The sequence below is a fragment of the Geotrypetes seraphini genome, chromosome 7 (assembly GCF_902459505.1).
Source record: "Geotrypetes seraphini chromosome 7, aGeoSer1.1, whole genome shotgun sequence".
NCBI classification, from domain to species: Eukaryota; Metazoa; Chordata; class Amphibia; order Gymnophiona; family Dermophiidae; genus Geotrypetes; species Geotrypetes seraphini.
Window position 1 is genome coordinate 71,336,728 of NC_047090.1, and position 20,948 is coordinate 71,357,675.

The 20,948-nt window shown below is 42.2% G+C and overlaps 1 protein-coding gene across 12 annotated transcripts in view; it reads right to left on the reverse strand.

Annotated features, from left to right (window-relative positions):
• C2CD5 (C2 calcium dependent domain containing 5) overlaps positions 1 to 20,948 on the reverse strand; it is a 377,832-nt gene that overhangs the window by 317,113 nt on the left and 39,771 nt on the right. For 11 of the 12 annotated variants that reach the window (XM_033951262.1, XM_033951260.1, XM_033951257.1 and 8 more), the window contains exon 3: positions 13,091 to 13,177. The exons of the other annotated variant lie outside the window; for it this stretch is intronic. In XM_033951262.1, coding sequence (XP_033807153.1) covers positions 13,091 to 13,177 — 87 coding nt within the window. The remainder of the gene's footprint in view (positions 1 to 13,090; positions 13,178 to 20,948) is intronic. 12 annotated transcript variants of the gene reach the window in all.

Here is a 20,948-nt window from a genome sequence, read left to right on the forward strand (position 1 = left end):
TGGAGAATGGGTTCGGGCTCTATATGTGGAACCGAGGGCATGCCTACGGATTAATCAATCGTACACTTATTTCTTCTCCATCTACAGGGGAACTCGGCAGGGATGCCCCTTTTCTCCTTTATTGTTTGCGGTGTCCCTTGAACCACTCGCGTTAGCTATTAGACATCATGCATCGTTGGTTGGGGTAGTCAGTGGGGGGATAGAACACCGAATAGCGATGTTTGCAGATGACATCCTTCTATATGTGGGACAATCTGAGCTTTCTATACCTCATATACTACAGATATTTGATACTTATGGGAAGGTTTCCGGATTTAAAATAAATTTAACAAAGACGGAGATCTTGAATTTGACGCTGACACGGCAGGAGGTGGATAATTTGCGGGATATTTTTCCCCTTTAGATGGGCGGAGCAAGGGATTAGATACCTGGGAATTTATATTCCTTCGGACCTCCAGAGAATATATGACAAGAATTACTTGCCTATTTATCGAACTATCCGAGCTGACTTGCAACGTTGGCATGGGCTGTGGATATCATGGTGGGGCAGGATTGCGATCATAAAAATGAATGTACTTCCCAGGTTGTTGTTCCTTTTTCAGACTTTGCCAATACCAGTCCCTTTAGGAGACTTGAGGAGATTGGGCAGGGAAATTCGTAGTTTTATTTGGCATCGTAAATCCCCAAGACTATCCCAATCCTTGTTGTGGGCCCCTAGGGAGGTGGGGGGCAGGGGGTTGCCTAATCTGGTGTGGTATTATCAAGCGGCGCAGTTGAAAATGGTGCTAGAATGGGAAGTAGGGGAGTATAAAAGTGGGGTACAAATAGAAAGGAATTATAGTGACATGGAACCTTTGAAATTCAAGATGTGGTCATCTGGGGCGCAGCGTACGTGGGTCCAGAGCATGTCTAACCCTTTTGTGCAACATTTGGCACGATTATGGAGTCAAACGCGTAAGCAGATGGGAGACGGGGCTCAGGTTTCATCACTGGCAGGGATACAACATGAACCTCTGTTTCCAGCAGGCCGAGATAATAGGGTCTTTCACCGTTGATTTCAAAAGGGACTAAGAGTGTTTTGTGATCTCATTGGAAAGGATGGGCCCATTCCATTCCCTATACTTCAACAACATTATGATTTACCAGATGGGGACTGTTTTGCATACTTACAAATTCGACATTTAATTTTAGCACAAGGTTGGGGTTCTGGGTTACAGCTAGATAAGGAACCTTTGGAAAATCTTTGGTTGTTGCTGCAGAAGGTTCCTAAACCTCTGTCGGTGATCTATCATTACAAGAGAGGATACTCACCCGCTACTTACCCTTTTCGAACAAAATGGGAGGGGGACCTAGACTCAAGGATGTCTGATAAAGATTGGGAGACGATTTGCAGGGAGGCATATAAAGCTTCTTCCTGTGCATTGGTTCAGGAAAATGTATACAAGGTGCTAACATGGTGGTATTACACACCGGAACGTCTCCTGGAGTGCCTGATCTATGTTGGAGATGTGGACAGCAAGGGGGATCTTTTATGCATATCTGGTGGGATTGTAGGCTCATTCAATCCTTCTGGAAAGTTGTGACTAGTATACTGTCTGAATGTCTGGGGGAATGTGTTGCTTTATCTCCTCAGAGCTGTCTTTTAGGATTATATAACATCAGGGACCGTTCTTGGCAGACTAAATTTCTCAGATGGGGCTTAGCAGCAGCGAAATGTCTACTTGCTAACCATTGGAAAAATGTGGAAGCTCCCTCTCACGCTGCATGGGTAACTCGATTACTCTCTATGGGAAAGATGGAGATAGCCATAGCGAAGAGATGTCATAATTATACCACTTATTTTCATACCTGGAGGAAGTTGGAAGAAATATTGGATGCTCTTTAGGGGACCTTCTAGAGACCATTGCCTTGTTGTCTGCCGGAAGAATGGGGTTGGGGGGGGATTTGGGGAATGTGGATGACAGGGGAACTTGTATTAAGATGGGACTTGGGTGATGTGGAAGTTTGCTTATTGGAACTGATATTATCTTGATTTCCCTATTGTATTATCTAACTGTTGATTGTATATGATATTCCTTGCTATATGTAGTAATGCATATATTGTGTTGCCTCTGTGCACTGTTAAATACGAAAGTTTCTTTTCAATAAACATTTAAATATTAAAAAAAAAAAACATTGCTTTTCTGTACCCACTAATGGGAAAAAAAATAGAAAATCACTTAATTTTCAACTTTCTTCTCACAAATATGATCCTAATGATAGATGGTCTTATGTTGAAGGCACCATTGATAGAAGACCATTAACTTTAATTAACATTTACACATCTAATGCAGACGATCCTACCTTTTTCCATGACCTACATATTAGTGCACGAACATTATTGGATCATACTATTATTGCTGGTGATTTCAATTTCCCATATGATCCAGAACTTCAACTTGTCGTCCAGCTAAACTTAAGAGTTAGATCTGCTCTTACTACTTTGATGAAGACTTATGAATGGTCAGATCTCTGGAGAGTGTTAAATCCTAATATAAAAAAAGACTACACTTTTTATTCTGACACACAATACTTATTCCAGGATATATTATTTTCTAGGTTCTAAGGATATATTAAATACTCTACTTTCAGCAAATACACATGATAATTCAGATCACGCTGCTATTTCTTGTTCTATCAATTGGTTCCTTAAGAACCCTTCAAGTGTATGCAGAATGAATAACCAGCTTTTGCTTGATGATAAATTTATAAAACACATCACTCAGGAATCGGAATCCTTTTTTTCTCTCAATCAAAACTTGGTCACGACATATTCAATAGTTTGGGAAACCTACAAAGCATGGTTGCGTGGTGAATCTATCAGCTTTTCTGCCTACCAGCGCAAAGACAACAACTAGAACTTCTAGAAAAGGACATTCACACTTTGGAATCGGAGTTGTAGGACAAATTTAATGCCACATCTTTCAAAAAATTACAACAGCTTAAATTTCAATATAATGAGATTTTTAGTAACATTGCTTCTTTATCCACATTTAAACAAATCTGTTATTCATTATGCTGATTCCAATAAATCCATTCACCTGTTGGCTTCTTATTTAAAAGGTCATAGAACAAAACATTGAATTGCAAATATAAAATCTGAAATGAACGTAATTCATACCGTGACTAAAGATATTCTAGAGCACTGTTCTTCAACCGCCGGTCCGTGGACCGGTGCCAGTCCGCAGGAAATTTCTGCCGGTCCGCACAGGGCCGGCAAGATCAACGAGATATTTTCACTGGGCCGGAGAGCCTCCAACAGTAGCTTTCTCCCCTCTTTGCAGCTCTCTTTACTTACCAGCGCAGCGATTCACGAAGGCAGCCTTGGGGCTTTTGCTGAGTCGCAGCCGTCTCTGATGATGCAACTTCCTCTTTCCTCAGAGGCAGCGTTACCCAACAAAGGACCTGAGGCTGCCTTCTTGAATCACTACACTGGCAAGTAAGGAGAGCTGCTGGGAGGGGAGAAAGCCACTGTTGGAGGCTGGGAAGCTGCTGGGCAAGGGAAAATAAAGGGACAGCTGCTATTGGACCTGGAGAGGGAGAAGGAGAGATGCTGCTGGGAGGTGAGGAGGGAAAGGAGTCTGGGAAGCTTCTGGACAAGGGAAAAAAAGGCTGCTACTGGACCTGGAGGACAGGAGGAGGAGGAAAGGGAGAAGGAAAAAAAAGGAAGGAAACATTTGGCAAGGAGATTAGAGGAGGGGAAGGGGAGAGACAGGCATGAGAAAGTAGAGAGATTGATGATGGGAAGGGGTCAGCAGAGAAATAAGCAGAGAGGGACAACGATGCTAGATCTGGTCTAGGAGAGATAAAAATGAAGAGAGCAGTGAAGCTGGAACGAATCATGTAAAAAAAAGAGAGGGGGGTACAGGCTGGATGGAAAGGGGAGAGGGGCATAAAAAGAAGACAGATACCATATGGAAGGGGGAGAGGGCAGACAGTGGATGGAAGGGGCAGATGCTGGACTGAAGAGACAAGAGAGGACAGACGCTAGAAGGAAGAGAGTGAAAAGAAGATGAAAGCAGAAACCAGAGATGACAAAAGTTAGAAAAAAATAATTTTATTTCTCTTTTGTGATTAGAATATATAAGATTTGAAATATATATTCTGCTAGAGCTGGTGTTAGACATAACTGGGGACTGCAAAGCCCAGGCAGTGCTTCTTTAGCTTCCAGCTGGCTTAGGGCACTCTCTGACTAGGGGGCAGTTGTCCTAGTTGCACTCCCCTAACACTATTCCTGCCATGTGTGACTGCAGTATTCTGTTAGCATGATATTTCTGTGAAGTATTCTGTAATAATTTGGCTTATTCAGTTTTCTTGATAGTAGAGGGGATATATGTGAAGGGGAGGGGAGACAGGGGTTTTGTTGATCCTTGCTCTGTATTATTTGTATTTATAAAATGACAATTGTACAGAATATTGTTTCTTTTTATACTTTAATAAAATACATTCAATATAAAATCATAACTGAGGCTTGTGCGGATGGGTCAGATGATATGGGGACCGAGCTCACGGAGATGGGGCGGAAATGGGGTTTTTAAATTTTAGTCCTAGAAGTTTGCCGATCCACAAAATAATTCTTTTATTTCTGCCAGTCCACGGGTGTAAAAAGGTTGAAAAACACTGTTCTAGAGGACTTTCACTCTTTCTATATTTCACTCTGCACTTCTGGAAATTCCTGCTCTGACCAAACCCTAACAGACTTTTTAGTTTATTGAGCTACCACATATTGACTCACAACAACTCAATCCCTGTTGAAAACTCCAATTACTATGGAAGAAGTTGTACAAGCAATAAAACCCATGGCATCTGCTAAAGCACCTGGACCAGACGGACTACCATCTGAATATTATAAAGTACTCTTTTTTCCCCTTCGGGTATTTAATTTATGAGGGTCATTTCATAAATAATGCGTGCTATTTTTTTTTTTTTTAATTTACATGTTTTATTTTTTCAAGTATTTCTTTACAATCCATCAGTATTGTCTCCCTGCTTTGTAATGACTGAGTCCCACCGTCCGGGAAGCTTCATTGTTCCATCCAAGACACCGTTTTTGTTCAGTTGCCGAATGGCTCGGGTACTGGCGGAAGAAAGCTCTTCCAGAGATGCAAAATGATGTCCACACATAGGTTGTTTCAACTTTGGAAAAAGGTCAAAGTCTGGTAGTCTCATGTCTGGACTGTAGAGAGCATGAGGTAACACCTCCCAGCCGTATTCGGGTAGTTTTTCAATGACGAATGGAGAGCTCCATCTTCCCCACGATCAAAAAAATTTCAATGAGCTCAATCAAAAGAAACAAATGATTATTTTTGCTTATGATCATTAAGGCATCATCATCACAGACAAAGTTCCATGTGGAAGAAGTGTCACAGCAGTGCATTATCGTGATTTTTTGCAAAAAATGCACAGAAAAATGCACAAACCCCAACCTCAGTTGCTCTTGGCTGGGCCACTCATTCTTCACGACAACGCTCGCCCGCACATAGGGAATGTCGTCATTGAAAAACTATGTGAATACGGCGGGAGGCGTTACCTCATGCTCCCTACAGTCCAGACATGAGTCCACCAGACTTCAAACTTTTTCCAAAGTTAAAACAACCTATGCATGGATATCGTTTTGCATCTCTGGAAGAGCTTTCTTCTGCCAGTACCCAAGACATTCGGCAACTTAACAAAAACGGTGACTTGGATGGAATAATGAAGTTTCCCGGATGTTGGGACTCGGTCATTACAAAGCAGGGAGACAATATTGATGGATTGTAAAGAAATACTTGAAAAAAATAAAACATGTAAATTTTTTAAAAATAGTGCGCATTATTTATGAAATGACCCTCATAAATTAAATACCCAAAGGGGAAAAAAGAAACAAACATACAAATACTCTCCAGAACACCTCTGCAAAACATGAAACTATCTATAAATCAATGGCAAGCAAAGAATTCAAGTATACCCCAAAATCCTTCCAGAGTGGGTCTTCAACTAGTCTAACAGGACTCAAGGAAAGATAATTATCAGAGATCAATTGAGGAAATATTGCCTTCCTTATCATCCTAATAGACTAATCCAACCTAGCTGGCTGTACCAAAGCTTATCTCTCAGGGTGGGAGGAAGACAAAACTCCTGACAAACCAGCCCTGGCAAAGTTACTCTACCTTCCAGCCCAAATATTAACCTTATAGTGCCTCACTTATGAATGCAGCAATGACTTAAGTTTCTGTACTATAAATATCCTCTGGAGAAGATGCTCTGACTTCCAACCAAGTCATCCATCGTTTAAGCCCCCATTTAATGAATGCAGAAACTTTGCAGGACTACTTTCATCTCAGGGGAGGAGACATAGGCATCCTGGGACTGTCGGCCAAGTCTCTTCCCTGAAGAAGCCCTTTCTGGAAACATCAATCGCTTCTCCTACACTTACTTGCTCCACTTCATCACTTCATCATGCTTCTATTCCTTTCTCTCCTCTCTTCTACCTTCCAAAATATTTAGATCAATGCTGTCTTGTTAAAATGTTTATTTTATTTTTATTTTTCCTCTAACTCTACTTTTCACTTCTCTATTACCCTCCAGGTACTTTAGTTAGATTGTGAGCCTTCGGGACAGTAAGGGAATTTTTCAAGTACCTTTCTTATTTCTAATCTTAATGTATATTTTCTGTAAACCGCTTAGAACCTAACGGATGTAGCGGTATATAAGAAATAAATTACATTACATTACATTACTTTCTGTTTAAGAATGTACACTGCTTTAATTGCATCCTTGATTCAACATGCTGATTTAGAAACCACATGACCCTTATCTGGGTCAGTAAAAAGTACAAAAAAATAATCTGATTCCTCAAATGAATTAGTGTCCTTTACATAACAGGTGTCTGCCCTGTGAATATCCAGTTTATACAAAGTAATATTTAATCTTCCTTTGGAAGACATCCAGAAAGATGGAAGAGAAGTACTTGAGTCACAAGACATAGATTTACCACTTTCAGTTGAAAAAAGGAGACCATATGAATGACAGAGAAAGAATGGGATCTCTATAGGAAAGCACTTATAATGTTGAAATCCTCCTAGGCAGTGTGTGGCGCAGTGGTTAGAGCTATAGCCTTAGCACCCTGAGGTTGTGGGTTCAAATCCCTTCCTGCTCCTTGTGACACTGGATAAGTCACTTAATCCCCTCATTGCCCCAGGTACACTAGATAGAGTTTGAGCTCAACGGGACAGATAGGAAAATATGATAAAGTACCTGACTATAAACCACTTAGGATATAAGTGGTATATAAATGATTAAATAAAATAATAAGGAAATCAGAAAAATAATATTTCAAGGAAATCTGACTGGGGCTCAAAAGGAGACCTAGCCAACAATAGCAGCACCAAAATAAGACATGACCATTTGATAAGAGGACAACTAAGCCGAGCCATGCGCCAAAAAAAAAAAAATCCTACCATGACCATTTGATAAGATGACAACTGTGCATGAAAAGAATTACCTCATCTGTCAAAACATTTTGACTTCAAAAGCCCATCAATAAACCAGTGTTGTCTTATCTATGTCCTGTATCGAAGGCACCAGTACCGTAGTGGTTGGTACAGAAGGTGCTACAGAGTGTTTAGGCATTGATGACCTCAATAAGGAGGCATGCCTTTGAAGGGACACCATCTGTAAAGATGGACAGCATGGTTTTTTGCATCAATGTTTAGTGTGCGTCGACAGAGTCAACACTTGGGACATTGAAGTACATCATGAAGGTGAAGTATGGCTATGCTTATTATTTAATCAATTAATTTTCTATGCCGATCTCCCAGGGGAGCTCAGAATGGTTTACATGAATTTATTCAAGTACTCAAGCATTTTTTTCCCTTTCTGTCTCGGTTGGCTCACAATCTATTTAATGTACCTGGGGAAATGGGGGGGAATTAAGTGACTTGCCCTGGGTCACAAGGAGCAACGTGGGTTTGAACCCACAACCTCAGAGTGCTGAGGCTATAGCTTTAACCACTGCACCTGTTTATTAGCAGATCCCAATGGTGGTGCCAACATCGAGCAATGCATTAAGCAAGGCATTGATTCCGGTGTTGATGTCAATGCTGTTGCTGGCTGGTGCCTTTCAATGTCTGATGTGGCAGACATTGTAAAAGTTTCCAATGTCCCCGATGTCCCAAACAGCTTTTCTTCCTAAAGCCTTTGAGCCTTCAAAGATCTTTTTTCAAATTTTAAGCAGCAACAGTCCACCCAAGGCACTGCAAACCCCAATTGTGTGGATCAGTGACTGAAATGGTCCTGTTACACCAAGTACCCTTCTTGAAGCTGCTAGAAGACTTTGGCATTGAGGGAAAAACTGCCAAGAGACCAAAGGACTCAATTGTCCCAGGGGTCGAGTTAAGCCATAGCCAAAAAAAGCTTGAAACTCCCAGCCTAAAATCAGGCTGGGGAAGGTCTGAGGGCCTGAAAATGGCAAAGGGAAAAAAACGTGAAATAAATATGAGGTACGGTAATTCAATGTAAAAACTGAAGAAAATGAGAAAAACGATAAGACATAAAATTGAAGTTTAGTAGCATTTGGAATGATTAAAAAATAAAAAAGGCGACATCTTAGCTCTGTGGAAAACTAAGAACTGATGGTCCAGTGAGCTGACATCTGGCGGGAAGGCACCAGTACATCGCGGTACGGGCAGTCTCAAGACTTCTAAGAAGTTGAAAGTGACAGTACACTTTTTTAACTTTCGTGAACCAGGGCTCCGTGGGTAACGTCATCCACATGTGAGAATATACTGCCTGCTTGTCCTGGGATAACGAATATACCTCCCCAAATGCAAAAGTGAAGAAACGTTTGTGGCTGGCTCTCATGGGAATGTGGAGGTAAACCTCTGCCAATCTTAGGGAGATCAGAAACTCATTTGGACACACCAAAGCTATGACCGGGAGGGACCAACTCCACAGCACCCAAGAAAAGATTCTGTAGCCTGTCAGTTGTCAGCCATTGACTTCCTCTTTGTGGGAGTCCTACAGGAGAAAACCATAAAGCTCTCTGAAAATTGGCCAAGTCAAGAGCATAACCTTGGCTGATCACCTCTAGAACCCAGAACCCATTGGTCAGAGATGATGCCAGCCCATTCACAACTGAATAGGAGAGCTGTCCTCTGATCCGCACCAAAGAGGGACCTGGCATACTCTCACTGGGGACCAAGGTGGGCCACTGTGGCACTGAAGGGTCCAGCATCATCAGATTTCCTTGAGTCTCAAAAGGACTGTCTTAGCTATACTCCTAGAAGCTTAGAAGCCTCCCTGTGAGCACTTGCCAGGCCAAAACTTGACTGAACCTCCAACATATGCCTTGCCTGCCCCAGAAAAGGCTGATCCCTTTCTAGAGATCATCCTGGAGTTTAACAGGTCAGACTCTTCTAGGTCTCCAGGCACTCTCTGAAGAACAAACATCCCAAAAATGTAATCTGCTGAGGCAACCTTGAAGGATACATTAGCTGCTCCACAATGAAGACATAAGTACCTCTGGGCCACCATTATCAAGGCCATAGACCTAGATGAAATATGCACCTAGTCATAAAGACATGCACAACATAGATAGTCTCAAACTCCAAGCAGGCCATCTCAAGCGACTCAGGGAACCGCAGCAATCACCACCACAACAAGGCCCTGGTGACATAACCTTCACATCAACTGCTTGTATACCTGCTGCCACAGACAAGAAGGCCTGCTTCAGGAGCTGCTCCTCCATCTTCTCATGGGATTCCTCTAGGGCTGATCCCTTGTTCATTGGGATGATGGTCTTCTTAACAGGAAATTTCTTGAAAAGATATTTCATATAACAAGAAAAATGGCCCAGAACGTCCTCTCCGATGTCAGAATTGACGTCAGAAAGAAGACTTCCTGTCGGCTTTAGCAGCAGCAGCAGCAGGGCGGTAAGATAGCAGCTGACCCGGGGAAAGGAAGGAAGGAGGCTTTTTTTTTGAGCGACAGGTAGGGACAGGGTCTGAAAACAGGATCTATGGTCACCTTAATCTTGCCGGCCCTGCGCGGACCGGCAGAAATTTCCTTCGGACCGGCGGTTGAAAAACAGTGATCTAGAACAGGAGATCTCAATCCAGTCCTTAGAACATACCTAGACAATCAGGTTGTATGATAAATTTTCCTGCATTACCTCCATTGTATGTAAATCTGTCATCCATATTCACTGAGTGTATCTTGGAACCTGACTGGCTATTAATGTATATAGGGCCTTTTCTTGCTATTAATGTCCCAAGAAAACAACAAAGGAGAGGGAAGCAGACGTGCACAATACAAGAGAGCAAAAAGAAAAGCACCAAAGGCATCCAGGATTGGGATAGCAAGTAGATCTTTATTGCAAGACATGACACGGGCCATGTTTCAGCATATACGCCTGCATCAGGGGGCTGTTAAAACAATATATACATATATAGACATATATATATATATATATATATATATATATAACAAAATTAGACATACTTTATACATAAAAATGATAGAAGTCTGGGCTATGGAATTTGTAAGCAATGTTAGATCTCTCATTGTAACTTGTTATTTTCAAAACTTGCATGTTGGTATACATGTCTTCTCATGCAATCATTGTTTTTACACTTGATGTTTTATTATCATTTTTATGTAATGTATATACTCTAATATAAGATGAGATATAAAATGGCCCAAAAATGGGGATCTCGTCTTATATCAGGTCAGCACCCAGCCGCCCCCTTCCCGGACTTGTTGTAGGCCTCCACAAGCCTGCTGTATGACCTGATGGGTCGGAACAGGAGGGATCCTTCTCCTCTCCTGTCCAACTCTGACAATTCTTTTACCTCCCTCATGCCTCCCCCACATACCTTTTGAATTCCTGGTGATTCAGCGGTAAACCGGGAAGGTGTGAGCTTTCCGTGCTCCTGCCCCATGCTGAGCCCCTCTGAATAGCTGCTGTGAGTTCTTGCAGTCCAGCAGTATACAGGGCAGGAGTGAGCATTTTGCACTCCTGCCCGGTGCTGAGCCACTCGCTGAATGGCTGCTATCAGTTCTTGCAGGACTTGTAAGAACTGGCAGCAGTCATTCAGGGAAGATGATGCAGGGCAGGCAGGGAGAGAGGGGGCTGGGTGCAGAACCTGATGACTCAGGGCCGGGCAGGAGTGCAATAAGCTCGCTCATGCCTGGTACAGCATAGGCCGTGAGAACAAAAGGCAGCCAATTCATGGAGGAGCTCAATGCAGGGCAGAAGTGCGCAAAGCTCACTCCTGCCCAGTATACCACTGGACCATCAGGAATTCAAATAGGTAAGTGGGGGGGGGGAGGAGGCGGGAGTGAAGTAAAAAAAAATTGACAGATTCAGCCAAGACAGGAGATGGGAGGGATCCCTCCTATTCCAGCCCACCAGGTCATACAGCAGGCCCAGTGAAGACCTGTATGACAACAGGAGAAAGAGGGGACAGGGTATAGGACAGGGGCTGGGTGCAGAGTCTGGCAGGGAGAGAGGGGGGCTGGGTGCAGAACCTGGCAGGAAGGAAGGGGAGACAGAGTGGAGAGCCTGGCAGGGAGTGCAGAGTCTGGCAGGGAGAGAGGGGTCTGGGTGCAGAACCTGGCAGGAAGGAAGGGGAGACAGAGTGGAGAGCCTGGCAGGGAGTGAGGGGGCGGCTGATTGCAGAGCCTGGCAAGGGTGGGAGGAAGGGAGAGGCAGGGCACAGATCCTGGTAGGGCACACAAATATTACCCCCCCCCCCTTATATTCAAGTCAATCTTTTTTCTTCCTTTTTGTGGGGAAAAAGGGTACATCATCTTATACTTGGATTGACTTATATTCGAGTATATATGGTATATATTATGTCTAATTTTATCACATATACATTTGTGTTATTTTATAAGACCCCTGATGCAGGCATTTATGCTGAAACATGGTCTGTGTCGGGTCTCACAATAAAGATATATGGGCTGTCCCAATCCTGGAGGCCCATTGTGCATTTCTTTTTGCACCTAGGTATGTCCTAAGGACTGGGTTGAGAACCACTGGTCTAGAAGCTTTAACTCCATGCCTAGGCCATTTTAGGGGAAATGGGATCTAATTTCTATGGAACCCCCCAGTCCAATCCACACCATCTGCAAACAAACTCAATATTTTAACCAGTTTATCCATTTTAAACCCTTTCTAATCAATTTTCAGTTACTTTGCCCCCAGCCAGGCATTCTTGACCCTTTCTGTATAATTATTTCCAAATTTGTTAGACTGGAAAGACCACCACTAAATGGCAAATTTTATTTTCCCTCATCACTCCACTATGGTAAGTTTACAGCTAGAATAGAAAACAAATTACTATACAATTTCACCAACAATCTTAATCAAAGCACATGGGTTTAGTGTTAAAGATGTACACTTAAATGCACAATAGGCAAATGATCTCACTGGAAAGGAAGTTAACAGAATGAGATAGGTCAAAGGATGGGAGTAAAAGTAGATTCAGGAATAATCTAGCAGAATGTTTCTTTACAGAAAGGGTGGGAGATGTGTCCAACATCCTCCCAGTGCAGGCAATGTAGGTGAATATATATCTATATGAATGCAAGAAAACAAAGGATCTCCAAAAGAGAGACAGGGAACAAAGTATAGCAGTTGGCATTGGGTGGGTAGGTTGGATAGACCAGTGTATCGCAAACTTGTGTACCATGACAGATTCCAAGTATACTGCGAGATGCTGGCAAGGAGGAGAGGCGCTGGCTGACTGCTTACATGACGTGCCTCTCATGGCAAGAGGCATGTCCTATAGGTGTCAGCCAACAATGATGACTCTCTTCCTCCTCTCCAAAGCCGGTAAAGGGATAGGTTCAGAATCCGGCCAGAGGGCCTCCATGGACATCGACGTGATGAATGCATCATCGCATCAACATCCGCGCACTTCTGGGTGCCTTCTGGCCGCAGCACCAGGTTTAGCGTGCCCCAGTACCGAAAAGTTTGCAGGACACTGGGATAGACCATAAAATATAGTTTTTATCTACCCACTATTTCTGTTTGATCCATAAACCATGTATGTAATAAAATTCTTACTTCAAATTTAAACCATTCCGAGTTCCACAGTGGATTAAGAGATTTAGGATATACATCTGTCTTAAAAGTAGTGTTGGCAAATTTTACCTAAAAAAGATTTAAAACAATTTTTAAAAGATTAAAAAAAGCAAAGAATGCACAATTTCCAAAATCACTGTGAAAACAGAATTGACAAGTATATTAGATAGTATATGACAACACAGAAATCAACATTTTCTCATATAGTGCCCTAATCTCTTCACATTCCTAAGAACTCAATGGTTGAAAACATGCTGTTACTGTACATATTAGAATATAGAGTGCAAACTGATGAACAATTTTAAAACCAAGAAAGTCAGGGAGGCAACCTATATGTGAGCTGAGCCATAAGTCCAACAATTCCATTTCCCTTCCGAATCCCCTCCCAGGGTCCATATCTCATTTCCCAGTACCTCTTCTCCGGTCCCAAGACAAGCATCTTCTCCCATTTCCCTTGCGGTTATTGTCAGTCTACATTTTCCAGTATAACTCCAAAGGTTACACTGCCCTGGTGCAGGGCTCTCCAGTACAGGTATGCTCCCATGAGCTGCCACAACCTGCCTTCCTCCAGCAGGCAGTGCATCATAGGAACCTGAGTACAGGCCTACTTCCATGATGCATTATTTGTTGGAGGAATGCTGGTCATAGAACCAGGGGAAGAAATGGAAGGGATGATCTCCTGTCAAGCCATCACTTCCAAAATGTACTATAACCTATACACATATCAGAAATTTCTCAGTACTCAAGGGTGAAAGTTAAGGTCCAGAGAGGCTAGAAATTCACCCGGTGCCACAGAGAAGATAACTAACCGTATCATTTTCATGCAAAATCATGGAACTCTCAGAGCTGCATTAACAGGCTTAAAGATCCAGAATGGGTCTCCAGTTGTCCGAGTCTTTCTTTGGCACTATGAAGTATATGGAGTAGTGCTGCCCGATTCAGGAAAAAAAAATTTTGATTCAATTCAGCCTATTGAATTGGTTTTTCGATTCGATTTTAATGACCAATTGGGTGTTTTTTTCAAACATCCTGGTGGGTTTATTTTATAGCTTCTTTGACCTTTGGCTTCTCCTAACCACACTGGCGCTGTGGTGTAAACAAAATTAAAAAAAACAAAAAGGACTTTTCCTCTCTCTGTTAAATCTAACACCAGCTCTGGCAGGATACACTTTTCAAATCTGACATATTGTAATCACAAAACAGAAAATAAAATTATTTTTTCTACCTTTTGCTGTCTGGTCAATATTCAAATCTTGTTGATGCTAGGCTCTGGTTGTCTTCTGATAACTTGCTTGCCAGGGTCTCCTCCTTTCTTCTTTCTCCGTGCTAACAATCCATCTGCCATCTCCGTCCTCCCCTTCTGTTTCCCTTCCCTCCCCCGGAGGTCTGGCATCTTTCCTTTTTTCCATCTTCATCCACAGATTCACCTTTTCTCAACTACCCTTTCATCCAGCATCTCTCCCTCCTTCCCCACCACTCCAGGGTCCACCATCTCTCCCTTTCTTTTCCCAACTACCCTCCTATCCATTATCTCTATCCCCCCTTCACACCATCCCTTGTGTCCAACTTCACTCACTTTCTGTTCCATCCCTCCCTAAATCCCATTGTCCATCATCTCTTTCCATCTCCTCTATTTTTAGACCCATTATTTCTTCCCCCCCCCAAGTCCGGCATATGCATGTCTCTTTGAAACCCCCTTCCCTCCCTCCCTCTGTGTACTTCTACACCAGGGCCCCCCTCCCCTAAAGGTCTGTCCCCCCTGAAGGCCTGTGCCACCATCCCTGAAAGCCTGCCCCCCACCTTGAAGGCCTGCCTATCCCCCTTAAAGGCCTGCCTATCCCCCTTAAAGGCCTGCCTGTCCTCCTTAAAGGCCTGCATCCCCCCTTAAAGGCCTGCACCCCCCCCTTAAAGGCCTGCATCCCCCCTTAAAGGCCTGCATCCCACTCCTGAAAGCCTGCCTGTCTGTCTCCCCACCATGAAGGATTGCTCACCCCTCCCCCTCCGGAAGGCCTGTGTGTTCCCCCTGTCCTCCCACTGATGTCCAGCTTCCCCCCTGGCCTCCCTGTACTGTTTATCTTTGAGGAGCTGCCTGAAGACAAGATCGCGATGCTTGCACTGTTTCGGAGCTGTTTCCTCTGCCGCGGTCACACCCCTCCTCTGACGTCAGAGGCAGGATCGCGGCAGAGGAAACAGCTCCGAAGTAGTGCAAAGATTGCTAGCACTGCAATCTTGTCTGCAGGCTGCTCCTCAAAGGTAAACGGTGAGGGGAGGCCATGGGAGGAAGCGGGAGGCTGGGAGGGGAAGCCGGATGCCAGAGGGAGAAACCGGACGTCGGGGGGGGGGGGGAATCAGACAGCAACACTTCCCAACTGACCCTCCCACCTCACCCTCTAAAGCAAGTGCGGCAGCGGCTGGCCAGCAAGAGCAGCGCTGCCGCTCTTGCTTTAGGAGGCGAGGAAGGAGGGTCAGCCGAATCGGGAAGCCGATTTTTTTGTTTGTTTTAAATCAATTCGAATCAATTCACCTGAAGTGAATCTGTGAACAGATTTGAATCGTGAATCGGGCAGCACTAATATGGAGTATCTGATCAAGCCTGACTCTGCAGTCAGAACTGGTTCTACAGCTTTCAGAGTCAACAGCTGTTGCACCGTTACTCTAACTCTGATTGTTTTCTCTGGACGTCCACCAGAAGAATCCACAAAGAGATCCGGCAATGGACTAGAGAACTCCTGATTGTAGCCCACTCGAATGACATCCAAACATATCGCCGCCTATGCCTCCCAGTGGGCCAACAACATATCCCAAAAACAGTAAAGAGAAACAACAGATCAGGGTGATACACATGTAGAAGGATGAACTAAGCAACAAAAAGCAATGCAGAATTGGAGCTGAAAAATTTAAAGTGATACTTTCTACACAGACTCAAATACATAAGAACATAAGAATTGCCTTACTGGGTCAGACCATGGTCCATCAAGCCCAGTAGCCCGTTCTCACAGTGGCCAATCCAGGTCACTAATACCTGGCAGAAACCCAGAGAAGCAACATTCCATGCTACCGATCCAGGGCAAGCAGTGGCTTGCCCCATATCTTTCTCAATAACAGACTATGGACTAAAGAACATAAGAATTGCCATCTCCGGATCGGACCCTGGGTCAATCAAGTCCAGTGATCCGCACAGGCGGAGGCCCCACCAGGTGTACCCTGGCCTAGTTTTAGTCCCCATTTCACCGTATGCTTCTCAAGGGAGATGTGCATCTAATTTACCCTTACCCGTATCACTCTATGCCACTCTTAAGGAGATGCCTATAATAGCACACGAGTTACACTTCACCAAGGGTATTCAGTCAGAATAGACCAACTCAAAGGGTGAAAAGACCTTAGTCACCCCTTTAGTGTCCTAAAGTGCATATAGATTTTACCACGATCCTCAGCGGCACCACTTGGAGCTCAAAACAATCTCATTGCTCCAAGCTTTACGTGTCAATTCGTCATCGGATCAATATTTTATATTTATATTTTTTCATCCTTTTTGTTTTTTCTTAACTTTTGTGTATTTTACATTAATAAAACTTCAATGTTCACACTTAGCTTAGTAATTTTAAGCATATCACTTAGCTTAATCATGTGGTCTCTGGCAGGGGATTATAACACCGACATGTTTCGCTATACAAGCTTTATCAAGGATAACCCCTCAGTATAATATACCGCCAAGCTCCGTGACCACTATATCTACAGATATATGTTCACACTTAGCTTAGTAATTTTAAGCATATCACTTAGCTTAATCATGTGGCCTCTGGCAGGGGATTATAACACTGACATGTTTCGCTATACAAGCTTTATCAAGGATAACCCCTCAGTAGATATAGTGGTCACGGAGCTTGGCGGTATATTATACTGAGGGGTTATCCTTGATAAAGCTTGTATAGCGAAACATGTCGGTGTTATAATCCCCTGCCAGAGGCCACATGATTAAGCTAAGTGATATGCTTAAAATTACTAAGCTAAGTGTGAACATTGAAGTTTTATTAATGTAAAATACACAAAAGTTAGGAAAAAACAAAAAGTATGAAAAAAATATAAATATAAAATATTGATCCGATGACGAATTGACACGTAAAGCTTGGAGCAATGAGATTGTTTTGAGCTCCAAGTGGTGCCGATGAAGATCGTGGTAAAATCTATATGCACTTTAGGGCACTAAAGGGGTGACTAAGGTCTTTTCACCCTTTGAGTTGGTCTACTCTTAAGGAGATGTGCATCTAGTTTACCCTTAAATCCTACAACAGTGGATTCTGCAATTACTACCTCTGGGAGAGCATTCCAGGTGTCCACCACTCGCTGCGTGAAACAGAACTTCCTGATATTCATCCTGGACCTGTCCCCCTTCAGCTTCAGTTTATGTCCTCTTCTCCATGTCACATCGGACATTGTAAATAACTGCTTCCCCTGCTCTATTTTGTCAAATCCTTTCAGTATTTTGAAAGTCCCGATCAGATCTCCTCACAGTCTCCTCTCTTCTCAAGGGAGAACAACCCCAGTCTCTTAAGTCATTCCTCATAGTCCAGGTTCTCCATACCTTTCACTAGCTTCGTTGCTCATCTCTGCACCCTCTCTAGCAGTTTTTTATCTTTCTTTAGGTATGGAGACCAATGCTGGACGCAGTATTCCAGGTGCGGTCTGACCATGGCTCTGTAGAGCGGTATTATAAAACTTTCTCTGATCTACTCATAATTCCCTTTTTTATCATGCCTAGCATTCTATTTGTTATCTTTGCCGCCGCCACACATTGCGCCAACGGTTTTAGGGTCCTATCTATCAGTACACCCAGGTCCTTTTCCTGTTCGGTCTTTTCCAGAGTTACACCTGACATACTATACTTGTGTTCTTTGTTTTTTCTGCCTAAATGCATCACTTTGCATTTTTCCACATTAAACTTCATCTGCCATTTATCTGCCTACTTCTCCAATTGATTCAAGTCACTCTGGACTTTTCCCTGTCCAAATCTTTCTTACAACCAGCTACACTATCCGCTCTTACCATAACCTCTGGCAACGCATTCCAGAGTTTAAACTATTCTCCGAGTGAAAAAATAGTTCCTCTTATTGGTTTTAAAAGTATTTCCCTGTAACTTCATCGCGTGTCTGAGCAGTAGTGGCTCGTGGCCAGTAGGGGGTGATGTTTATGGTATGGTAATGGAATGGATATCAGAACATGATAGTGCAGTATTAAGTGCCTATTTTTCGTATGATTCTGGGTAATTCTAGTTAGATACAAGCATATGTGTTAGTTAAGGCTACGCCCAATAGAAGCGTACGACAAACTGGTGAATAAAAATCTGAATATGAATAAAGCTAAAGCCAGAAAAACACACTACAGATTAATATAAGGGAAAGTATAATAATATTCTTTTTATGTACTTTGCTATAAGGCCAGATCATAAAGGAAACCAGGTATACATGGATTCCATTTTGGATTCTTTGTCTTTTCTATATCTTCTCTATCTTTGGAATCCATTTTGTGTCAGTGACCTTCTGTCTCTACTTTTTCTTTGTTCAGAGTTTTTCCCGCTACTAGCATCGTGGTGTTAATTGATACCAGCTGTGCCTTAGGCTGGGAAGACGTATCCTAAACTGAGATATAACATTTATTAAATATGAATGAATTAAGTTATGAATGTATGGAATGCTTGGCCAAGCAAATATGAATGAAGCAAATATGAATGTGTGGCTGTGTATTGAACAAAAGAATGGGTTTTGAAAAAACATATTATATATCTTTGCAACCTAAAGAAATCCTAAAACATCTGGAAATGAGTAGCAGTCTCTAGTGTAGCGAGGGGGAGACCAGCCCCTCCTCCTCCTTTTCTAGGAAGGATTCTGTGGGCTAAAGCCATGAAATTTGAACCTGTCAGTTTAGGGAGAGTTTTTTTTCCTTTAAGGTTGACAACTTTTCAGCATGGAAGGGCTTAGAACATTTCAGCATCTTTTAAACGAATGATGTTCTTAATATACTTTTGTGAAAATTATGATTTATATTCAGAAATGAATATAAGCAAACAAATGTACTTTTCTGAAACTTTTTTCTTTCTCTAATTTTAAACACCTCCTTTGTTGATTTTTATTGGTTGAGAAACTGATGATGTCATAATGAGCCAAAGGTATATAATAGAGTGTCGTAAGATATTAAACTGAGCTCGTTATCAGAAGGCCAGCATTTGGCAACTATAACGATCTCCCGCTAATGTAACGGCTAATTAATGCAATTATGCTTTATCTTTTGGTATCATGATTGGAGATAACCACAATAAAATTACTGGTAACTTTACATTAGTGAAATTTTGCATGTTTTATTATTTTTCACACTTTTGAGCTTATGCGTCAAATTCCTATGCTCAGTGTCTCCTAGTCTTTGTAATTTTTGACAGAGTAAAAAATTAATCCACTTGTACCCGTTCTACTCTCTTTTCCAAGCTGAAGAGCTATAACCTTTTTAGACTTTCCTCAATACAAGAGGAGTTCCATCCTCATCATCATCTCGGTCGCTCTTCTTTGAACCTTTTCTAGTGCCGCTATATCTTTCTTGAGATAAGGAAACCAGAATTGAATACAATACTCCAGGTGAGGTCACACCATGGAGCGATACAGAGGCATTATAACATTCTTAGTCTTGTTAACTATCCCTTTTTTAATAATTCCTAGCATCTTGTTTTCTTTTTTGGCTGCCACCACACATTGGGCAGAAGGTTTCATCACATTGTCTACACTGAAAGCCAGATCCTTTTCTTGGGCACTAACCCCCAAGGTGGACCCTAGCATCCGGTAACTGTGATTTTGGTTATTCTTCCCAATGCGCATCACTTTGCATTTGTCCACATTAAATTTCATCAGCCACTTGGACACCCAGTCTTCCAATTTTCTAAGGTCTGCCTGCAAGATTTCACAATCTGCATGCATTTTAACAATTTTGAACAGTTTAGTGTCATCTGCGATTTAATCGCCTCGCTCATCGTTCCAATTTCCAAATCATTTATAAGTTAAATAGCACCAGTCCCAGTACAGATCCCTGCAGCACTCCACTGTTTAATCTCCTCCACTGAGAAAAATGACCATTTAACCCTACCCTCTATTTTCTATCCATCCAATAATGAATTCCTAATCCACAACTACCACCTATCCCATGACTCTTTAAATTTTCTCAGGAGTCTCTCATGAGAAACTTTGTCAAAAGTTTTCTGAAAATCTAGATACAGTACATCAACTGGCTCACCTTTATCCACATGTTTATTCACACCTTCAAAGAAGTCAAGCTAAAACCATGCTGACTTTGTCTCATTAAATCATACTTGTCTACAAGTTACACAATTTTATTTTTTATAATTGTTTCCACCATATCTCCCCTGGAACCCATATCTCCCCTGGAACCCATATCTCCCCTGGAACCCTTTTTAAAAATCAATGTAACATTGGCCACCCTCCAATCTTCAGGTACTACAAGTACAAAAACCTACTGGTAAAAACTTGTATGCCTTTTGTACTAGGAATAATTAATACACAAAGCTGACCAATATGCAAGTATCTATGGTAAGTACACTTAACATTACATTATAAACTCTAATGTATACTGTTAACATTTTACCTATATAGCACCTTGTACACTAAGCAACTTTATTTTTCAATCGAGTAGCTACTAATGTGTTAATGGAATAAAGTATATTTTAGGCCAATTAATGTTAAAAATGGCATATTATTTGCACTTGATACATTGTGGGGGTTTTTTTAGCACTATTCAAGTTAAATAAGATACAAAGCATACAACTATAAACATAATAAATTAT